The 20,813-nt window shown below is 39.7% G+C and overlaps 1 protein-coding gene across 1 annotated transcript in view; it reads right to left on the bottom strand.

The window, feature by feature from the left end:
- Nucleotides 1–20,813, bottom strand: part of ACTN2 (actinin alpha 2) — a 61,065-nt gene that overhangs the window by 12,615 nt on the left and 27,637 nt on the right. The window contains exons 8-15 of the mRNA XM_063306407.1: nucleotides 19,872–19,957; nucleotides 15,480–15,572; nucleotides 13,868–14,098; nucleotides 12,505–12,652; nucleotides 9,820–9,970; nucleotides 5,645–5,753; nucleotides 3,745–3,885; nucleotides 1,678–1,860 (exon numbers count right to left, since the gene is read on the bottom strand). Coding sequence (XP_063162477.1) covers nucleotides 1,678–1,860; nucleotides 3,745–3,885; nucleotides 5,645–5,753; nucleotides 9,820–9,970; nucleotides 12,505–12,652; nucleotides 13,868–14,098; nucleotides 15,480–15,572; nucleotides 19,872–19,957 — 1,142 coding nt within the window. The remainder of the gene's footprint in view (nucleotides 1–1,677; nucleotides 1,861–3,744; nucleotides 3,886–5,644; nucleotides 5,754–9,819; nucleotides 9,971–12,504; nucleotides 12,653–13,867; nucleotides 14,099–15,479; nucleotides 15,573–19,871; nucleotides 19,958–20,813) is intronic.

A 20,813-nucleotide genomic window follows, 5' to 3' on the forward strand; every position in this document is an offset into this window, starting at 1 on the left:
AGTTGGGGGAGCTGAGCATGGCATCAGATTTTTGTCTATGGCTGTAATCTCCCCCCCACACACACACACACACATTTATCCTTCTTTTGAGGGGGTCATCTTAAATTCAGGATCATCTTTCTTTTGGGATGGTAATGATATCTAACTGCATTGTTATGCTTTTTTTCCACAGAAAACTGTCTTGCTACTGTCGGGGTGCTTGCTTTGGCTACGTGCGACTAGGATTGCTGCTCTGGTTTCATTTATTTTTGCCAATACAGTGGTAATGTGTTTCAGTGGGAACTGATTTGTTTCTCTCTACCAATGCATCTCTTTCTACCACAAAATCATTATATCTACTGTAATGTATGAAGAACTGTTCCTCAGCAGTCCGTATCAATCCTCTAGTTCCACTGTTAGACAGTTTAACAGAATAGATATTTTTTTTTTAAAAAAGGAAAAAGGACAACCCCTATCCTAATCAGTTTTTAAAAGCAACAGAGGAAAAGAGGAAAAATCTGCAAATTGTTGAGCCTGGACAACCTCTGTCCTACTGAATGCTGTTCTCCACTGGTGAAGTTTCTCAACTCCTACACCAACAGCCCATGACAGAGACAACATCGCATGGTCAATATAAAAGCAATACATGTCTATACCATTTCTTCTGCATATATTAACTATGCTCAGGAATCTTTGTTTTCAGATTTTCCTTCAGAAGAAGAACCAAAATGTTTTCCCCAGATTTACTCTAATTTCTGGTCTAATTTCTAAAGTGTAGCTGCAAACATACAGTGCTATATAATTGTGAAGCCTTAAGTGATAGCAGGTCCACAATTATTTTATGAATGCTCATCCTTTTTGTTGTCTTTTTCTTTTTTCATTTCTTTGGTGGCTCTGAGCTTGGCTGGCTCTTCAGTATTAGGGCGGATGAGACATTTGTTCACTATTTTGGGAAACTTCAAGAATATTCTCTTCCCCCATACTTCCCTGCCAGTTCAGAAACATTATTTTGAACTTTCTGAAAACAAAGCCATAAAGTCTAGGCATGAATAGCTGAGCCTTACTGTCTTGCTGCCAAGCAAAGCCAGCCCTATAGCATTCAGTAGTTGCTCATCCTTCCCACCCTATCTGTTGTACACCCAAGAGCAACTGTGCCTTCCACATTCCTAATACTACTTGTTGTCATGTTCGCCGTTTCAATGTGTTTGATACATCGTAACATTTCGCATGTCATTAGCTGGATGCGTGTTTCATCTTTGACGGGAGGAAGGTTCCTGTTGGGAGTCGTTTATCTCTTGGCTGGGAACTTGGAATGTATTTGGGTTATCTCCTGTGTTCAAGGTTACTTTCCCAGGCTAGGAGATCTGACGGTTGCCAGCACCTGGGACGGGCGGCTCTGCTGGTAGGGAGGCGGGGTTACGTTTGCAACGAGGGTTTTAAGTTTGTATTTGGCGCGCTTTCTGTCATTCTCAGCTTTCTCTGTATTTGTCCTAAGTTCCCTAATAAATCAGATTTTATTTAGCAACCTCTTGTGAGTCTGAGTATTTGGGCTGGGCAACCATTACACTTGTACTAAAGCAGGATAAAACATTAAAGAGAAAACTAAAAATTTAATTATCCAGACAGAGCCTCTTTTTCCCCATTCTGTAATTAACTGTAAACAAACCTACATACCCCTGTATTTTTACCTCTACTTACTTTATCCCACTTGGTACGGATCTCTTCCATAGTGACTGTGCTGTAAGGATTGCTGGCAGTTATTCTGAGGCTGTAGCTCTGAATCACCTTCTCCACTTCATTATGGATGGACGTAATAGCTTGCCTCTCACCATCTGCTTCAGGTAGAGTGGCTTTAAATTGTTCATGGGCAGTAATTAAACTCTGCAGTGAGAAACAAAATGAAGAGGATCTGGGGAGGGAGGAACCATGTACTCTGGCACTCCCCCCGCCCCCCGACATCCCTTTATCTATATAAATATTTACAAGATTGTGTCACTGGGAACTCTGTATTTCTGGTGCCCATATAAAGGGCAAAGAGTGAAAGTCAGGAATGGGAGAAGGCCCAGAAACAACCACTGTACATCACTCAGAAATGTGGGTAACAAGATCCTGGTTTTCTTTTACAAAAGGAAAAAGCAAGTGGAGAAAGATTCTGCACCGTGTTTTTAAAAGACACCTTCTGTGAAGGAATCCCAAGGGAATTTCCAGCAACAACAGCAGCAAAAGAGGTAGAACCTCTTAATTCTTTTAACTGAGGGTATCCCAGGTGCATAGATATGCAGAAGGTGCAGAATATAAATGCAGTGGTCAAAACAAATCCTTACCTCTCCCATACACAATAATTGCTCAAAATTCCCTCAAGCTATATTAGAAAACCCAGTGGTGCTCAGATCCATTGTACGCATTTCTACATGAAGTGTAATTAGCAGCTCGGTGCCCAGAAATTTAGTATTTGTTCAAGGTTTTTGCAAGTCTTCATGCCTTTCCCGCTTCCCAGCTTATGGTAATTGCCATAGCAGGATTTTGTTCGAATCATGCTTCAAGGAAGAGTATTGTTAAGGCAAATACCCACCTCCGCTACTTTCTAAAGGCTCATAAATTATATCTGTATATCTATCAATGGCAATGATATTAAATCCCATTACTGGAGATGGAGAGAGCTGGATCAGGCTCTTCCCAAGCATGGAGCCTCCCCCTCCTCCTCCTGGTCTGCATGGCTTCTCTCTCCAAGTATGCAAGGAGGTCCAAGAGTAGGACATCCTCATCTCATCTTGCCCTGTCCCTCTGAGCAAGTGAACACCCTAACCCAGAAGAAGCAGACAAGCAGCACTGATGGTGTGAGGAGGATGCCAGCCCACTTGAAAATGGAAGGGGAATTGAAATCCCCTTGCCTCCATGGTACCCCACAAGCTCAAAAGAACATTAAAATGAGTTGTGTCCCAAAGTCTTAGAGGCCACATGCTGTGATGATAACTAGGTTCAGAGCGATTTCACAGCTTATGTTGACTCCATGCATCAATAAAGGTATAAGGTAAAGGTAAAGGTTTCCCTTGACGTAAAGTCCAGTCGTGTCCGACTCTAGGGGGCGGTGCTCATCTCCGTTTCAAAGCCTTGGAGCCGGCGTTGTCCATAGGACACTTCCGGGTCATGTGGCCAGCATGACTCACGGAACGCCGTTACCTTCCCGCCGAAGCGGTACCAATTAATCTACTCACATTTGCATGTTTTCGAACTGCTTGGTGTGCAGGAGCTGGGACGAGCAACGGGAGCTCACCCCGCCGCGCGGTTTCGAACCGCCGACCTTCCGATCGACAGCTCAGCGGTTTAACCCGCAGCGCCACCGCGTCCCCTCAATAAAGGTATATCCTGTACTAAAAAAAGAAACTGACTGATCCCAGAAAAGCTCAATTTACAAACCTGGGGATAGACTACCATCCAATTACTATTACTTTTTGATTGTTGACCAAGAAAGCAATGATACTGGAGTCAGATCATCCCGATCAAAATCTGGTATTCCAGCCACTACACTGCACTCTTGACTGCCCTCCCCCAAAGAATGTGGGTGTCAGATGGAGGGATGGAATACTGGGAGTTACAATCCCAAATTGGAGGGTGCCTGATTCGAAAAGGATGCTGTAATGTATCTTTTCAGACATAAGTGAGGATAAACAATACTAGAAACTTTCTGGGGTGGAATAAAGGAATTTCCCACAGTGAAAAGGGAACAACTCCTCTTGTTGAGCTCATAATGCAACTTTATTTTACCTGGATCTCCTCTATACTATGAACAATGAACATATCTTGCAAGTCTTCCATTGCACCTTCCATCCAGTTGTTGAATGGAGCAGCCCTCTTGGCAAACTCCAAGTGAAGCTGATCAATTGTTTCCAACAGTTTCTCTGTCCTCTGTTAAAAAGACACACAGAAATGGATTTAATTTACTTTTCTTTTAAAAGTGCACATTCATTTTTGGTTTCTATTAGGGAGTTTGAACTTCACAGCTTTTTTGAGATGCACCACTAAACCCAAACAGACCACACAATCAGCAAGTTAAACAAACGCTGCAACTTCTTTCTTTGTCCTCTACCTTCTTAATATCTAGCAAATTTCATGGTGTGTGTGACAACTGTTTGTGCTTTCCTTCTGGCTTTTCATCTTCCTGTGAGTCTTCAGTGCATTGATGGCAAAGGCATAATCCCATAGCTGCTTATGGTATTTAACAGCAATAAGGGGACCACGATTTTCCCCATTTCACACTACAACTAGAATATTCAAGGCAATGGGTCCTGCTACAATGTTACCTTCTCAAAGTAGAGGGAGATAATAAGTCATGGCAGTTGGCAGGAAGGGAAATTGCCCATGCAGGAGCTACCTTATCGTTTCACACAGCATTTCTCATTAGCTCTGGTGTGCCTGGGGATGTGGAGTGGTAACCTGGGCACAATCCAGAAAAAGCATGATCTATTCTACCCAGTTAGCATCTGTACTACAGGCCTTGTGCTCCTGCCATTTATAGCTGGGACCTGGGGCAAGATTATTTTGTTGAAGACCAACAGTCTCTGAGTTTCTGAATGTTGCTGTAGTTGCAATTTGTGGGTATGTTGAATAGATTTTTGTCTATTTCCCCATTTCTCTATTTTTTTTGTCATGGATATAAAATGTTAGGAGTGTAGCATCTTTTCAAACTTCTGGTGGGCTCAAATTCCATTCCCTGTTTCCCAACCCAATGCACTGAATCCCAGGAATGGGTTCATATGTTATACTGAACCATAATGTGGTTGGTTTGGTGTGGCTCAGAGTCTTTTGTGAATCCAGCCATTGTAATTTAATCAAGATACTATGATAAATAAGTCATTGTTTAGCATGATGTATAGATCTACGTATCTGTCTCTGCTTTGTGTCCTACCACAAAATTTGTAGGATATTGGAAGTGCTTCCAAGGATAGGGAGGGGCACTCTCTCCTGCTTTTTCAGCTGTCTTGTACTTTTTGTATTTTCAATCCTTTTTCAGATTAAATATAAATAGGAAATAGCAGCTGTTCTACTGCTGCAGCGGTGGGTTGTGTCATCTTTCCACTGAGCATCGGTGCATATATTTCTTTCTGATCATATATGTGATTAAGATATACTTATTATTACTAATTTATTTTACAGCCAAAAGGGCCTGAAAAAATTAAGATATAATAGAGACTGCATGCTCTAGTTTTATTTCTGGAACGATCACAAGCAGCCTTGTGAACCAGAAAAAAAGATGAGGAAAGTATAGACATTAAACCTGTTCAAACAAACTTTGCCAAGAATTGTGGGAAAAAGTCATATATCTGCCTTAGTCAGCTTTTCAATGCCAACTTCAGTCAGTTGGTGCTTTGTAACTACATTTGACAGTAAGGTGACAAGGCTTTTTATAAATCAACACATAAACAGCACAATGGGAGAAAGGAGAACTCCGTAGAAATGTTGGGTAAACAGCAATAATATTCCAGAGCCTTCTCCAGTCTGGTGCCCTGTGCAACCACTATCAGCCAGCCTGACCAATAACGCTGCTGGCTGAGGATTGTGGATGATGTAGTTCATTCCCACCAGGTTGAAGAATGCTGATTTCCCAACAAATCTTGAAGAATGTAGTGCTTTAAAGAATAGAGCTATTTATCAACATCTGCTTTACCTCTAATACTTCTCTCCTTTTCTGAGTAAGGGTTCCCAGTCTATCCCACTGATCACATATTTTCTGACATCGATCATTGACACTTGCTGCTTCATGGTAGTCTAGTTCACTGAAAAAAAGTATAAATGTTTAACCAATCTTCAAAGACACCCCAAATAACCAGGAGGTACAATCCACATACAATTCAGAGAATGCTCACTGTGTTCCTGATGTGGATGTTGGTTTTCTCCTTAGGTGCTGCAAATCGCCGGTCCACTCCAGTTCAGAAGTGCACAGGACAACATAAAATTTAAATTCCCTTACCCTACATTAATTTTCCAATCTGGTTTGGGGCGCACACTGCCAGTCTAAAAACAAGTAATTTGCACACAGAGCCAGAGAAGAGGAATGTATCATTCCAACAGTCATCACAGAAACACATCCAAGATTTTATTCCAGAGAAACAACGTTCAGGTTACTACCTTTTGGATTTCTATTTTCCAGTCACTAATCTAATGTGCATTAGAATTAATCTTCCATCCATACAGGGAAGGAAAACATGCCATTTCGAAAGAAAATGTATGGCCTCCAACAGCTTTTTACCCATCATGATTTTACATATGGTAGAGAAGTATGCTAAGAATGAAGTCCCTCCAGGGCTATCATATTTGAGCTGCAAAAATCCAGATGACCACTAGAGATACAGAAAATGCCAGGTTCTTACAGCCCAAATATGGTAGCTCTCAGTAACTAGTTATATTACACCCATATTACTTTGGAAAGCACACAAATAGAAACATTACTTTGGAGGTGTGAATTCCTAAACTGCTTCCCCCAATTTCACCTTAACATTTTGTAAGGGTTTTTGTGCCCTTAACATCTGCCAGGAGGCATGCCCTGCCAGAAAAACTGCAGGTAATCAACAACTCCACTTCATTCTAATAACTAGGATTTTTTCCTTAACAGGAAACAGGTGGAAATACTACTAGCATTATATGTTTCTTCCATCAGATAACAGAGATGGGATTCCAAAGGGCATCTCCTAATCTTTAAAGCAGTGATAATAATGGATGCCTCTAGTCTACGAATAACATGCCCATGCCAGATACCACTTTTTAAACTCTCTTGGTTTCCCTTGTGACAAAAACAAGATAAGCTCCTGGGGGTCAAGGAAATAATAGTTTCATAACTACTTATATTCTGCCTTTTATTATTGCAGTCAAAGCTCTTTTAACTGCCAGATATGCTTGTGTGGTTCTAAAGAGATCAGACATATGTACTTTGTCCTCAGCTAGTTGATATTCTGAGTATCTCATCATCAGCTACATTTAGCTCTTGGCTACTATTAGAGTACTCTTGGTATGCCATTACTTATCAAAGTTATTGTAATAATGTGAGTACATACCAGTTCGAGTCTAGGAACTAATCAAACATAAAATAACATTGTGAATCTAGACCTGGGATTGGATGCTTGTATAATTTTTCTACATTTAAAAGGGGCCATCTTAAAACTTATTATAGTGAACCTTAAATGAAGTTTTCATAAATAGAGAATATATGTTCTTGACCTCAACCAAAAACAGAGATAGACAACTTTTTAATTGAGTGAGACACATTCCAGTGGAACTAATCTGTAAGCAATCTAATGTCAGTGGTGAATATGGCTTAAACAAGCAAAAGTATAGGGCTATCACATTGGTACTGCAAAAATCTGGATGCCCTCTAGATGGCAGCAAAGAGATCTGAAAAGCTATTTCTGTACATATGAATAGATTTATATTTACAACACTTATTCAAAATAAGTAGATTTTTTTCCAGGCAGATGCTCACCAGTTACCATTCTCATTCATTCATTCCTACATCATTTTTCTTATACTCTCTTGTTTCATTCTGACCCAACATGCATGACATCTAACAGAATATTTTTTTCCACTGGATCAGTTCATTGAGAACACTGCACAATTTTCCTCAATTCATCTCTAGTTCTTTCATTGTCATTATTTATTGCAATTAAACAGGACAGTTACCACCAACCTATGGATTCCTATTTTCACACAAAACCTAAAGGGCATCAATTTGTGCTTTGCCACAGATATTTCAGTCCCTTCATTCATAACAAAACCTACACCTTTACTCCCCTGCAGGTATTCAGCAACTCCATTTCATTCAGAACTATTAAAGCCTTTCCCTTTCTCTGAGTTTCATAGACATGCAACTCATTTTCCTTTCTTTCATTTCGTGCATTAATTCATTTTCTTTACTGTTTCCTCCTCCTAACATTCCAAGCTGCACACTTCCATATACCCTGGTCATCATACAGATTGCTCTCTGCCATCCATCAAACCTTTGGTCAACTGAGGCATTCACTTAATGCTTTTCAGTCATATGCAGCAGGTATAGGTGAGGTTAGCAGCTTTAGTTGCATCTATGCTACCTGCAGTATTCCCTGCTAATGGCAAGGATGGCACTGGGCAGTTTGGACACATCTTGGCCAGTATGTCAAGAGCTCAGACAAAGTTGTTTTACTCCATGCATGTTCACACTACTCTGTGCAAGTAGGAATTCTAAACTAGTAACTACCTTGCAAGCCAACATATTGCTGTCCACATCTCACCAACTCAGAAGTACATGAATGTGCTGATATATACTCAAGATGCATCTATACTTTTTCCTTTACTGAACAGATTTGTACTTGAAATCTGCTAATTTGTACCCACAAGCTACTATTTCTGGGACTATACGGTTTAGTACACAGTTGTGGGAACTCAGTGAAGGCTACCTTACTCACATAGGCATACATACAGCAGCCTTTATGCAGACACCATTGATCAATAAGCCTTTAACAGTTTTAATCTTTATGGTCTTAGCAGTCTCAGCTGCCATAAGAGAAAATGGCAGAGCTGACTCTGAACTTTAACCAGCATAGCTCAAGGTCAGACAGACCAATTGTTCTCCAAAAATAGCAACTTGCATTGCCAAGTGATGGGAAGTAGAAATCTAGAGCCATGCCAAACCAGAGAGCATAAAAGAATAGTATCATTATCTCAAAGGGCCTGCAGTAATAATTGGCAGTGTTTACTATAACCCACTTCATGATAAAAAATTTTAGCTTGCCCATCTTTCTAAGAACAATTCCCAGAAAAGAAGACTCATACTTTTCTGATTATTGTTTTTCAATCAAAACCTATCTGAAGAGAAATATGACAAGAGCATTCAACGATGCCATCACTTGGACTGATTTGGCCTACTGAAGACAACTGTCCCATCTGCCTTCTTTCTGATTTTCATGCCCATGATATTATGTTAAGAATCAGAGCAGTGTCTAGACTTGAGGTCTCCCATCCAAATATTAACCGTGACTGACCCTGCTTAACTTCTGAGCCCAGACATGATGCCACCTGTCATCTTGCAGCTTATGCTCCTGGCAAATAGCAATCAGCATTGGACATGACTTTCTCCTGTTCTTAAACCAAAAATAAATAATCTGTAGTCTTCAGATGTTGTTGAACCCAAGTTCCAACTGCTGCAGCAGCACCAGTAATGGTGAAAGAGGACTGTTGTTCAGTAACATCTAGTGAACTTTGTTCAGACAGCATCACAAAAAGTGGCTTTTAAAGTCTGTCTAAGATTTGAAAGCCTCTTGAGATGGGAGGCCCCAACTTGGAAGTGCATCTCTGGTTTAGAGCCATGGGATAAATGTGTTGGCTTTTTATATATAAATACCTCTTTAAACAAAACAATATTTGCTAACCTTTTTCTATTCTGCACACCAGAACATGTTGGTAGAAAATAAAAATAAATAAATAATATCAATGTCTCTGCAAACAATCTGTTATGTTCAGCATTGTAGTGACTGAAGAGAAACAAGGAACTGTAAGGCAGCTTTCCTGTTTAGCATCACTTAGACTAAATGTACTAAGTCAGAACTGATCCTTCTCACTTCAAAATTACTGACCAGAAAGAGGACCAAAGAAAAAGTTTATCATTAATTTAGCTTTGCAGTAGTTGCCCTGCAAAGGCACCTCTATTTTTAGTTAAGGAGGAAATCAAAAAGATTTTCAGGGAGCAGGCCAAGATAATAACACTTAGAAAGCTATCTGTGGAATTTTTACATTGTACCTATGACACTATCAAATTTATTGGAAAGAGTTTATCGGGTAAATGTCAGCAGCTGTGTGCCTCTAAATGGAACATACTTCAGCTCCTGGGCAATGGCAGCGATCTGTTCCACCCTGTCTTGGTGAGCAGCCAAGTCGCTCTCAAAAGCTTCATGTTTCCTCAACAAAGCCCGGATCTCTGTCAGGGAAGCAGCTTCATAATCCTTCTGCTGCAGAATCTGCTCTTTGCCTGGTAGGAAGAGAGAAGAACCAAGCCACTGAGGTGGGACATTAGCAGGGCTGGTGATGAAGGGCCCAAAGGCACAGGGAAATGACTGGCATTGTCAAAGAGCTCAACCATAGCAAGTGTCACATATATCAAATGATATAACAAGTGATGCTATTATTTAGTTGCCCAAGGTGCAACAGCAAATGCCCCTTTAGCTGCTTCCCACACTTTACTTTTGCCACCACCACATGGGGCCCTAACCCAAAGCTGAATCTACAGTGATTACAGTGATGATGATATGATGACCCCACAAATCCTTGCTGAAGAAGGCCATTTTCCTGAATAGCAAATACTGCTCAAAGGCTCACACAGAATGATTAAACCAGCCCTCTGGCAGCTGTTCCACCATTAGCAAGCACACAAAGACCCATTTTTGCCTTGAACAGTGCATGGCCAGAAGCAGGATGTGTGAAGAAACACTTCAGGGAAGTGGATAGAAGAGGCAGATATGTGGAGTGTATGATTTGCCACCTCTCCCAATCTGCCACACAATAGCAGATTTGGTATATTTATCTTATTATACTGAATAATACAGCGTTATCCATTCATTGTTATTTGTCACAGGATTATTTGTGCTAATACTTTAAGTTCCAAAAGTTTAAAGAAGGCTAATTTCGATATGCAGATGGGTTCTTAAAGGTTAAGTGTTTTACCAGAGCAAATCCTCATGAGCAGTGAAAGCCCCATGGACAACTATATTTGCTTCAATCAATTTGCTTGACCTAACCCTCTTGTGAATCACCATGATGGACACTTCCTTGCTGTCTAGGTGTGGTGGAATTCAGTGCTGCCACTGATTCCCTTCTTCCTGGGAATCAGCAGCAGCGCCGAATTCCACCACATCACCCTCTCCTTCAGGAACACATTCCATCACACTAGGTATGCATGGAATTGCAGGAGAATTAAATAAATAATGAAATATGGAGGAAATAAATAAAATATTAAGACACTGTTCACAAAAAAGGATCTCACAGCTTGTAGCCTAGTTAAGGAGTACATCCTTCCTCCTACCTGCAGCCACACCTGCTTCCTTCAAGGCCCTCTAAACTGTAGAACTGGGCATAGCAGGTTGTTAAATGAGGAGAGAGTCACTTCAAGTAAAATGGAGATCAGCCCAGCTCTGAGTGATTCTTTCATCTCCCAGCACCTCCTATGACTCATCCCACAATATTCAAGAGAATCCCTTACCCTCTTGGGAGGCCCTTCTGAGAGGACAAGTGATTACCAGGGAAATAAGGTGACTGGAAATTTTCATTCCATGGCCCTCTACCGTTATGTTATTTTAGGAGTCAAGCCCTTCTTTTTCCCATCCAGAAAAGTCTTTGTTTTCCACTGAGATTAAATCCTGTGAGACAAGACAATACTATCTACTATTTATTTATTTATTTATTTATTTATTTATTTATTTATTTATTTATAGTATTTTTGTAAGGCCACTCAAATCAAACAGTGTGACTCTGGGTGGCATTCAACCAAAGTAAACATTTCAGCAGAAAAAAAATAGCTATCCATCATTAAAAATAACCCAATATATAAAATGGTGGGCTGAACAAGACAGTGAAAACAACCAAAAGGGGATTCCGCTCAACTGGACACAAACACCTCTGGAAAAACCAGGTCTTCACTGCTTTTCTAAAGGCAAGTAAAGTTGGGGCTTATTGTATAATAGGGAAAAGACTGTTCCAGAGCAAAGAGGCCCCCATCAAAAAGGCACCTTCTTAGGTCTCATAAGATAGCAATGTTTAAGTGAGGGAACCTGAAGCATGCCCTCCCTATGGGAGCAGGGGGGTGGGCAGAGGTTTTTGGGAAAAGGCGGTCCCACAAGTAACATGGTCTTATGCCAGGTAGGGTTTTAAAGGTGATAACCAGCACCTTCATTCATGATGAAGATGATGCAGCAGCAATGGTCTCTAGAAGAGGGGGTGCACCACTGCCTCTTTCAGAGCCAGCAGAGCCACCCCCTTCCACAAAGAGGCATTTACTACTTCATGGAACCACCCACATGCCCCTCCCTGGAGGCCTTAACCAACCATGAGGGCCATGGATCTAAATACAGGTGGCTGCACCCATAGCTCTGAAGACCCTGCCGACTTTCTTTGGGACCAAAAACTTGAACTCATCCCAGACGGCATCACAGGACTGTGCCTCTTCACCTCCAGAGGATCTGTTCAGCTGGAGTCCAACTCAGAATGAATCTGAGTTATCTGATGAATGGGTTTGCATGTCAGTAAACTGACCAGGAGCCAAGGAGCTATCAGCGAAGCTAAGCCAATTGTCTTTCCTTTGGAAGCTAAGCCTATTGTCTTTCTTTTGACATTTTCGTTGTTAGCTTTTGTATCCCTCAGTCCATTCCTTCCTCCTAAGTTGTTACACATTCTTCAACCCTCTCTTTCTCGCCCACTTTTTTCATTTAAACCATGCATTTGATTTCAAATCTTATTTCAAAGGGAAGGTACTCGATAGGTATTTTTACAGGCAAGGGGATCCCAACTTACCATATGCCCAGGTTTCATGTGAAGTAGCCTTTTGCCTAAACTTAGCAGCCAGATGTTCAAGCCGTTCAAGCCTTCGTATTTCATTCAGCAACCATTCCTCATAGCCCTTCTCTGCTTGTTCAAGTCTTTGCCAAGCACTGGCAATATCCTACAAAAGGGTGGAGGTATTGTAAACGAAACACTGCAAATCCTTTTAAGATGAGTCTCAAGAAGAGGTTTTCAGACTGGCTAAGCATATTCTCTGGCTCTTGTTTGTCTGACACTGAGCCAAAATTTAGATTGAGAAGGACCGTCTTTCTTATTATCTTAGCTTCCCAAAGCAGTTTCAAAGAAAAGGCAAAAGGAGGGTAAATTATCCTAATAAATGTGAAAACATTTCCAGATCTTAAGGAGTAATCCCAGAATAATGTGGTGAATATACCTATCTATATCTATATCTATCTCTATCTCTATCTATGTCTCTATGTCTCTATATCTATATCTCTATATCTCTATCTCTATCTCTATCTCTATATACCTATATACCTATATACCTATATATCTATCTATCTCTATCTCTATCTCTATATATCTATGAAAAGACAAGCACTTCTGTTATGATGTAACTAGCTGGAATATGCCTCCTGAAGCCCCCGCCCCCTATAGGCTAGTAAACTCTGGATGGGAAAAATAGTTCTGAAAGTTTCTAGTCTCATGGTGAAGGGTAGACAAGGTGGCTGCTTTCTTAATAATGTAAATAACACCACAAGCATAGCTCTCTACTGTCTTCTGACTATTTTGCAATTCTTTGTTAAAATAGTTGTGGTTTTCAGGTAAAAAGGGAATGTCTGTGCATCTATAAATGCAACCATGTCTAAATTATTTTTTAAAAAACAGGCAGCCTCCCTGAAGGCCAAAGAGAGGCAGAGAGAGAGGAATGGATGAACAAATTGTTGAGACTGTAAAGGTATGTGGGAATGACCTTGGGAGATAGAAGGAGAGTTGCAGATGGGACGACTGCCTTGTAAAAGATGTCTCAGCCCAAAGAAGGAGAAAGGGTATAGGAAACATTTCAGAAGGGACCCTCCCTCGTTTTCCAGAGAGTGAAAGGACAGGAGGGGAGAAATGCTTTCGGTCTTGCAAGATTCTGTTAATGTAACCTAACAGTAAAGATAGAGCTAGTACTCCTGGTTGTGCTTCTTGTCTGGACTACCCCACAGGGCTATCAGAGACTGACCCCCATCAAAACTTTTACCCATCTGGATTTGCTCTTAATTCCCTTATAATTCAGGGTAGTTGCCTGGATTAAATCTAAGCAATTTTCCAGTTTCCAGAACTGAAAAGACTGTTTTATAGCATACAGCCCAAATACACTGCTACTTACTGATACCATCTTCCCTTCTGATGGCATAAAAGCTGGCCTGTTGCTGATCCGTAGTTTTGTCTGCAAAGTGTTGAAATTGATCTCCAGCTGGCATTTTTCCTGGACCTTGGGAGGCTTGTGCTTACGGCGATAATCTCTGAAGTCCTCTAACTTCTTTTGCATAGCTGCCATCGTCTTCTCTGGGGTCCTGTTTTCCAGCCAAGGGGTTGTACGACGAATCCATTCTAAAAGCTGTTTTGTACACATGTAGACAAGTTAATAAAGATAGCCAGTTTGGTCTAGTGGTTAAGGCAACAGGCTAGAAACCAGGAGACTGAGAGTTCTAGTCCCACCTTAGGCATGAAAGCCAGCTGGGTGACCTTGGGCCAGTCACTCTCTCTCAGCCCAACTCACCTCACAGGGTGGTTGTTGTTGTGGGGAAAATAGGAGGAGGAAGGAATAATAGGCATGTTCCCCACCTTGAGTTATTTATAAAAAATAATTAAGGCTGGATAAAAATAAAATAAAAATAAAAACAACAAAAAAATGCAAACAACAAAAAATAGAAACCAAAGAAAAAGGTTCCTAATTTAATATCTTCTAGCTTAAACATTGGAACTAGACTTCCTGGGAGTGGATTTCCATCCATGATACTCCAGGATGTTTTTTTACTCATGGTTTGCTGAATAAGCCATATTGGAACTCATGATAGTGGGTGAGTGGATCATCATGCCAAACTAAAAAAAGCAAGCATATTATAATTTGACAGAAAGGGAGAACTAAGTTACTGCCTTCCAGTAGACCACTGTGGTTGTGACCAGCTGAGCAGGTAAGAAGCACAGGGGATTCTGGGGTAGACAGCAGCCATGACCATTTTTCCTGGCAGTAAATTCCAAAAGAAAGGTATGGCTGTGGTTGACTATAAGGGAACCAGGAGTGGCTGAAATCCCATGACATGACAGTCTCAGGACAAAAGTAACAGCTTTCCATTTATTTTAGCTAGAGCATCTTCTCCATTTTGCCTGTAAGACTTAAATTTTCTTAAACCACATGCCTGGGTTCAGACAACATGCTAAATCCTAAATCTAGATTAACAAATGCAATTACTTTGTTCACAGAACATGCTATGTCCAAAACAAATAAATTCTATTAGGTAATGGCCTGTTTTATATAAAACAATTGATACAATTGAATAAGACAATATCCAGGTTTCCCCAGCATGCTGAACCACAAACTATCTAAATCCATTTTAGCCTAGTCCACTATGTTGTGTGAATGCAGCTCCTATATGCAAATTTCTGTAATTTTGTCATTCACTGTTTTGAAATCTAAAGTTCATCCAGGACTTGGTAGAAGCAGATAAAAGAGGTGTAGTCAGGCAAGAACTGCCAAATTGCAGCCAATTTAAGAACTTCCTTACTGCAATTAAAAACAAGTATGTTTATTTTACCATCCTAGAAAAAAGAAACTACAGATCTAAGTGGAGATTCCTCCCACCACACTGATTATATCTGAAAAAGAAAGCCTCAGTAACAGTTAACAGCTTTGTGTAACTTTTCTGTTCTTAAAAAATTACATGTAAAAGTTTTAGTATCAGAAACATTACCTCGCAGTTATGACAAGCTTCACTTACCTCACTTGCTAGCTTTTCATATTCTTCCATCAACTTTTCATTTTCTTGGTTCACAGCAAGTACTTTACAAATCCGATTAGCTGCTGTTTCTGCCTGGAAAATCCAGAAAATTAAACAGTGTAGGTATGTTGTTAGATTCAGGCAGAAACAAAATGAGAACCATGATCCAGTGGCTACTGCAGCATAAAATAATGAGCATGTCCAGCCATTGGTTTTTATTAGTTTAGGAGTATTGTTTTAGCTGTTTGTTCCTTCATGCATGAAATCACAAAATTCTCCAATATCTTGTAATTTAAGATTGGGTGAATGACAAGTTGGGACATTCCACATAAACAAGCGTAAACCACACAGATAACTGACATGAAAAATTATGTCCTTATTGTTTCAAGGATCCCTTCTTTCTTGCATTTCCAGTTTCTAAAATCAGTGATTGAAGTACATATAAAAGAAAAATTGGGCTCTTTCAGGAATATATGACACTTCTCATATGGTCATACTTCAGATTCATTAAGCTGTTTCAGTGGGAGACACATGTAGGGATTTTCACTACCTAGACATCTAGATATATAACTTTTGTTGTAAACCACCCAGAGTCTCTCTGGGGGAAGGAGATGGGCAGTAACAAATTTGATAAATAAATAAATAAATAAAATAAAATATATGTTTGCATTAATATTCCTGCTTAACTGAATCTCTGTTTAATTGAAAGTTATACATTGGGGGAGATGGGTGGTAATAAAATTTGAATAATAAATAATAAATCATCCTAAAATTCCCTTTTTAGAATGCTGAAATTCTACCATAGAATTCATGCTGTAAAGAGAGCTATTTTATAAATCCTGGGTATTAAAAAAAAACCAAACCAAGACTTTGGACTGGTTCGCCCAAAGTATCTGTATTGTTTTGCCTCACTTGATTATGGATTCATATGTATGGAGAAACTCTGCTGTGAAAAGGTACTTACATAGAGACACCAAAGTCATTTCTGTCATAATAGCATACAGGGTAATGGCAAAATTGGCCATTGCTTTGACTGTGTTAGTGCCCATTTCATACGGGAAGTTTCTCTGCATGGCTGGGCATATATAGGCATGTCCTTCTTTCTGAAAACTGTTGCTGGAGGGTTGAGAAAAGTAGTACTACAGTAATCAAGCTTGAATGCTTCCTGAGTTCTGTCCAGGGTCCTGAAAACCTGCTCAATTCACCATAGCATTCAAGAATCCAGAGGCTGAGGAAACAATTCCCTTTTTGTTCTCTCCTTTTGCTTAGGACTTGTCAGATCTGCACTCTTATGACCTGTCACTCAGTTTTTCATTTCCGGGACAGGACAGAAATGTGGGTCAAAGTTTGTACTGACACCAGCACTGCTGCTTTGACAAGACACATCTCATTTGTCCAGCAAATATGACCAGCACATCTATAGAGTATCAGGTTAAAAACACTTATGCTGGATCATTTGAGCTAGAACAGAAGACAAGTGGCAATTCCAGGTGATCTGAATCTTTACAGCACTGTCATACACTGGATGAGTTCACACAATATACTTAACATAGTTACTGCATCAACTCATTGGGGGGGGGGGTTAACACAAGGAATTCAACCATAAATTAACTAAACAGGCTGTCCTAAGTCACAAAGAACCCTACCTAAGGATAATACTAACCAAGTTTGCCATGCTGTGCAAATGCATATGCTAGGCTACAACTGAATTAGAACTGCTGTACTATGCCAATGATAATATTATATCTTAATTAAATTTATGCATTTTGTGTATCAAAATGTATTGATATTTTTCAACTGTTAGGTCACTTATCAGGTTACTCAATTAGCTGGAGTAAGTATTTATTTCCTTCATGCTCTAATATTTCTATGGATTTTTTAAAAACTGGGGAGTCATCTGTGGCTTGAATTCTTTTAAATACCATGGAATAATTATTCCATGAAAGCTTTCTTCATTTGTAGATATAGGTACATAATTTTAAAATCTCATATAAATATTGGCTTGCTGGCTTGCTGGCTGGCTGGCTTATTTATTTATTTAATGTGTATGCTGCCCAACTCCCAACAACTCTAGGAGGCTCACAACAACTAAAAAAGAGAAATACTATCAATAGCAAGTAAAATAAATAAATAAATGATGGCAAGAATGACAAACCAGAGAGGAACAAAGCAAAGGGACTTCACTGTCCCTCACCAAAGGCCTGAGCAAAGAGCCAGGTCTTCATAGCCTTTCTATACAACAGCAGGTTGGGGACCATCTGGATTTGTGGGGGGAACCTCATTCCAGAGGGCAGGCAGTGCTACAGAGAAGGTGTACTTCCAAGGTCCTGATAGATGGCCTTGTTTAATCAAAGGACTCTGGAGTGCACCAACCCTGCAAGATTGAATTGGCCATGCAGATACCGTAGGAGACAAGCAGCCCTTCAAGTAACCAGGCCTTTTGCCATTTTGGGCAATGAGTTTATGGGGAAACATAAATGTTCTAAAAATGAATATTTCTTCAAAGCTGATATATTTACTTAGAATTATTTTTATGCTAATACCTTTAAATTAAGCAGACTTATAACATATTGAACATTTTCTTTGGGAAAGACAAGTCCTTAGGTTTTCTTTATCTGATTATTGTATTAAACCGTATCATATAATTTCAGCTGATTTTCAAATAACTCCTGAGGTATTTGTTTTTAATTTAGGATTGATCATGAACCTGAGAGTCTGCTCTAAAAAAATAACAGTTTTGTTATTATCTCCTAATTTCTTCATAAAATAGAGTAGAAAGCCATAATCTTAATATACTGTGCCAGTCATGTAAATGTATTTTTATCTATTTGCATTTCATTGAAGGAAATTCATGAGAGTAAATTTAATAGTCATAGAAGCAAAAATAATATAATCATGAACTAATGTATGAATAATATCTCCAAAAGTGGCTAATGACACATGCCTCAGGATGAATAACTATTGCACAAGGCAACTATCAATTAATTCATTTGGCAATATTAAGAACCTCACATTCTATCACATATACTTCAGCATGCAATCTTTTCTAGGTTTATTGATGCTCGGATACACCATATTAACAAAGAGTAATTTCAAAGAAATAGCAGTGTTAATCTGTTATAATAAAGACAGATATACTTCAGTAGCATCTTAAAAGAATAACAGAGTTATTGCTGCCTTAGCTTCAGTCATAATAAATAAATGAGAGCCACAGAATTATTTTCAGTCATAAATTAATTTGGTTTTTTTAAAAATAAAAAAAAATCATAAATATTTGGGAGAAACTTGTGGAAGTGTTGATTGTGTTCTGTAAATCCCTGTGTAATCTTTGATTAATTCCAAAGTTATCTATTACAGCTAGCTAGTTGGTGTTTCATCTCTACCTCTGGTAATGTAAACTACACATTATCAGTGCACAGTCACAAAAGACGATGTTAACTCAAGGGAATTCTATGCTACTATCTAGGAGGAGAAAGAAAGGACTGAGGGAAGGAGACAAAAAAAAGAGAGAGAGAGAGAGAGAGAGAAACAGAAGATTAACTTACCTCTGAATTTTTACCCAGGAAATATTAATGTGAGGATGACACATTCAGCAGCAATAATTTTTAATAAAACCCTGATTTAGCCTCCATATATACCCTGGAACCTCTGCACACAGCAAAAAATTATGGGGACACCATTTGTCCTCACAGCTTGTTGATCATGACCCTGCTGGGCCTCAGCCCTTTACAAAAAAGTCTTGATCTCCACATGTGTAGAGACTACTATTTCCACTTTACATGACAAAGGCCACCTTGGCTGAAAAATTCTTGGAGGTTTAATCCCAGCATGTCTGATGGTTACCAGCCTGGGGCAAACTGCCCAAGGGATATTCTTATGGGAATTCTAATTTTGCAATAGTTTAGTAGCAAAGGTAAATGTTCTTTTTAAGAAGCTTGTCTGCCCTTATCTCTCTCCTCAGTGATGATTAGCTGCAGAAAAATCTCAGACTTCACTAGAGTACAGTCTGAAATCTATTAAAATATTTATATAGAATCTGAGTAATTCAGACAGTCTAATTATATTAGAGCAACCGGAGAAATACTTTGCTTCCATCACTATAAATTGCTTTGTTGCTGCAAATAAGATTCTTTCCCAGTAGGTAGGCTTTGCTGAGAAAATGATGGTGGCTTTTGCAAAACTGATACTTCTTTACTTATTTATTCTTTATGCATCTGTATATGCATGCATACGCTTGTTTGTGTGTGTGAATTCCTATTTCTGCAGTGCCTCTAATAGCACCATATATTTGTCAGTCCTAATTTAAAAAGCAAAGAGATTTCAGGGCTAATGGAAACCCCATGGAAATTGGAAACACACAAAGCACACAGCAGTTCAGAAGATGATGAATACCTGCTCAGCTCCAGCAAAAGCATGGTAGAAGCAAGAAACGTAAGTCATAATCGCTCTTTCATCAGGCTTGGGAGTATTCACAATGTCTATCAGAGAAGGAAGGAAGGAAGGAAGGAAGGAAGGAAGGAAGGAAGGAAGGAAGGAAGGAAGGAAGGAAGGAAGGAAGGAAGGAAGGAAGGAAGAAAATGAACACAAGGTGTAGAAGAACAGTAGAAAGCAAGGGAGACCCGAGAAGTGCCCCATTTTGTTTTCTGTATGTTAGGGGCATGCTGAAGTTAATCCTCTATTACTGTGTTTCTCAACCTTGGCAGTTTGAAGATGTGTGGACTTCAACTCCCAAATCTTCAAGTTACCACGGCTGAGAAACACTGCTCTATTACTTTTAGACTGGAAGGGGAAAGCCCTGAAGCTGAAATGGAAATCCTGGAGGGCAAAATTTGAAAATGTCCATGGTTTTTGAGAGGAACACTTGCAGACAAATAAGGCACTGGCATAAGCTTTGATTTCAAAGTCATTGGCATGTATTCAGGAGTGTCTGCAAGGGGAATCAAGAAAGTTAAGAAGGTGGGTGCACCTTCACATTCAAAGCTCTGCCCCCTTTTTACAGGCATGGGTTCAATCCTGCAAGCATGTCTGCCACCTTGACTTTTGTTATCCCACCCCCACGCCGCCCCGAGAATGTCCCCTAAGAGTATTTACACAGAGAGATTGTTTAAAGGGCTGAAGTTTGCATGACCGAACCTTAAAATCTGAGGTAAAAATGTACTATGTTTGTGAATGTGCAGGGGGACTACTGAGGAATGCAAGTTTCCACCTGTAAAAGGCCCTCTCTAGAAACAATGAGTGTTATAGTTTCACATGGTGTGCCATTAGTAGCATCTGCATTGTTTTCATTGTTAAAAAGAACCATCTTTCCAGGATACAACTACAGATTTCAGTGCT

This window comes from Candoia aspera, chromosome 1 (assembly GCF_035149785.1).
Source record: "Candoia aspera isolate rCanAsp1 chromosome 1, rCanAsp1.hap2, whole genome shotgun sequence".
NCBI lineage: Eukaryota > Metazoa > Chordata > Lepidosauria > Squamata > Boidae > Candoia > Candoia aspera.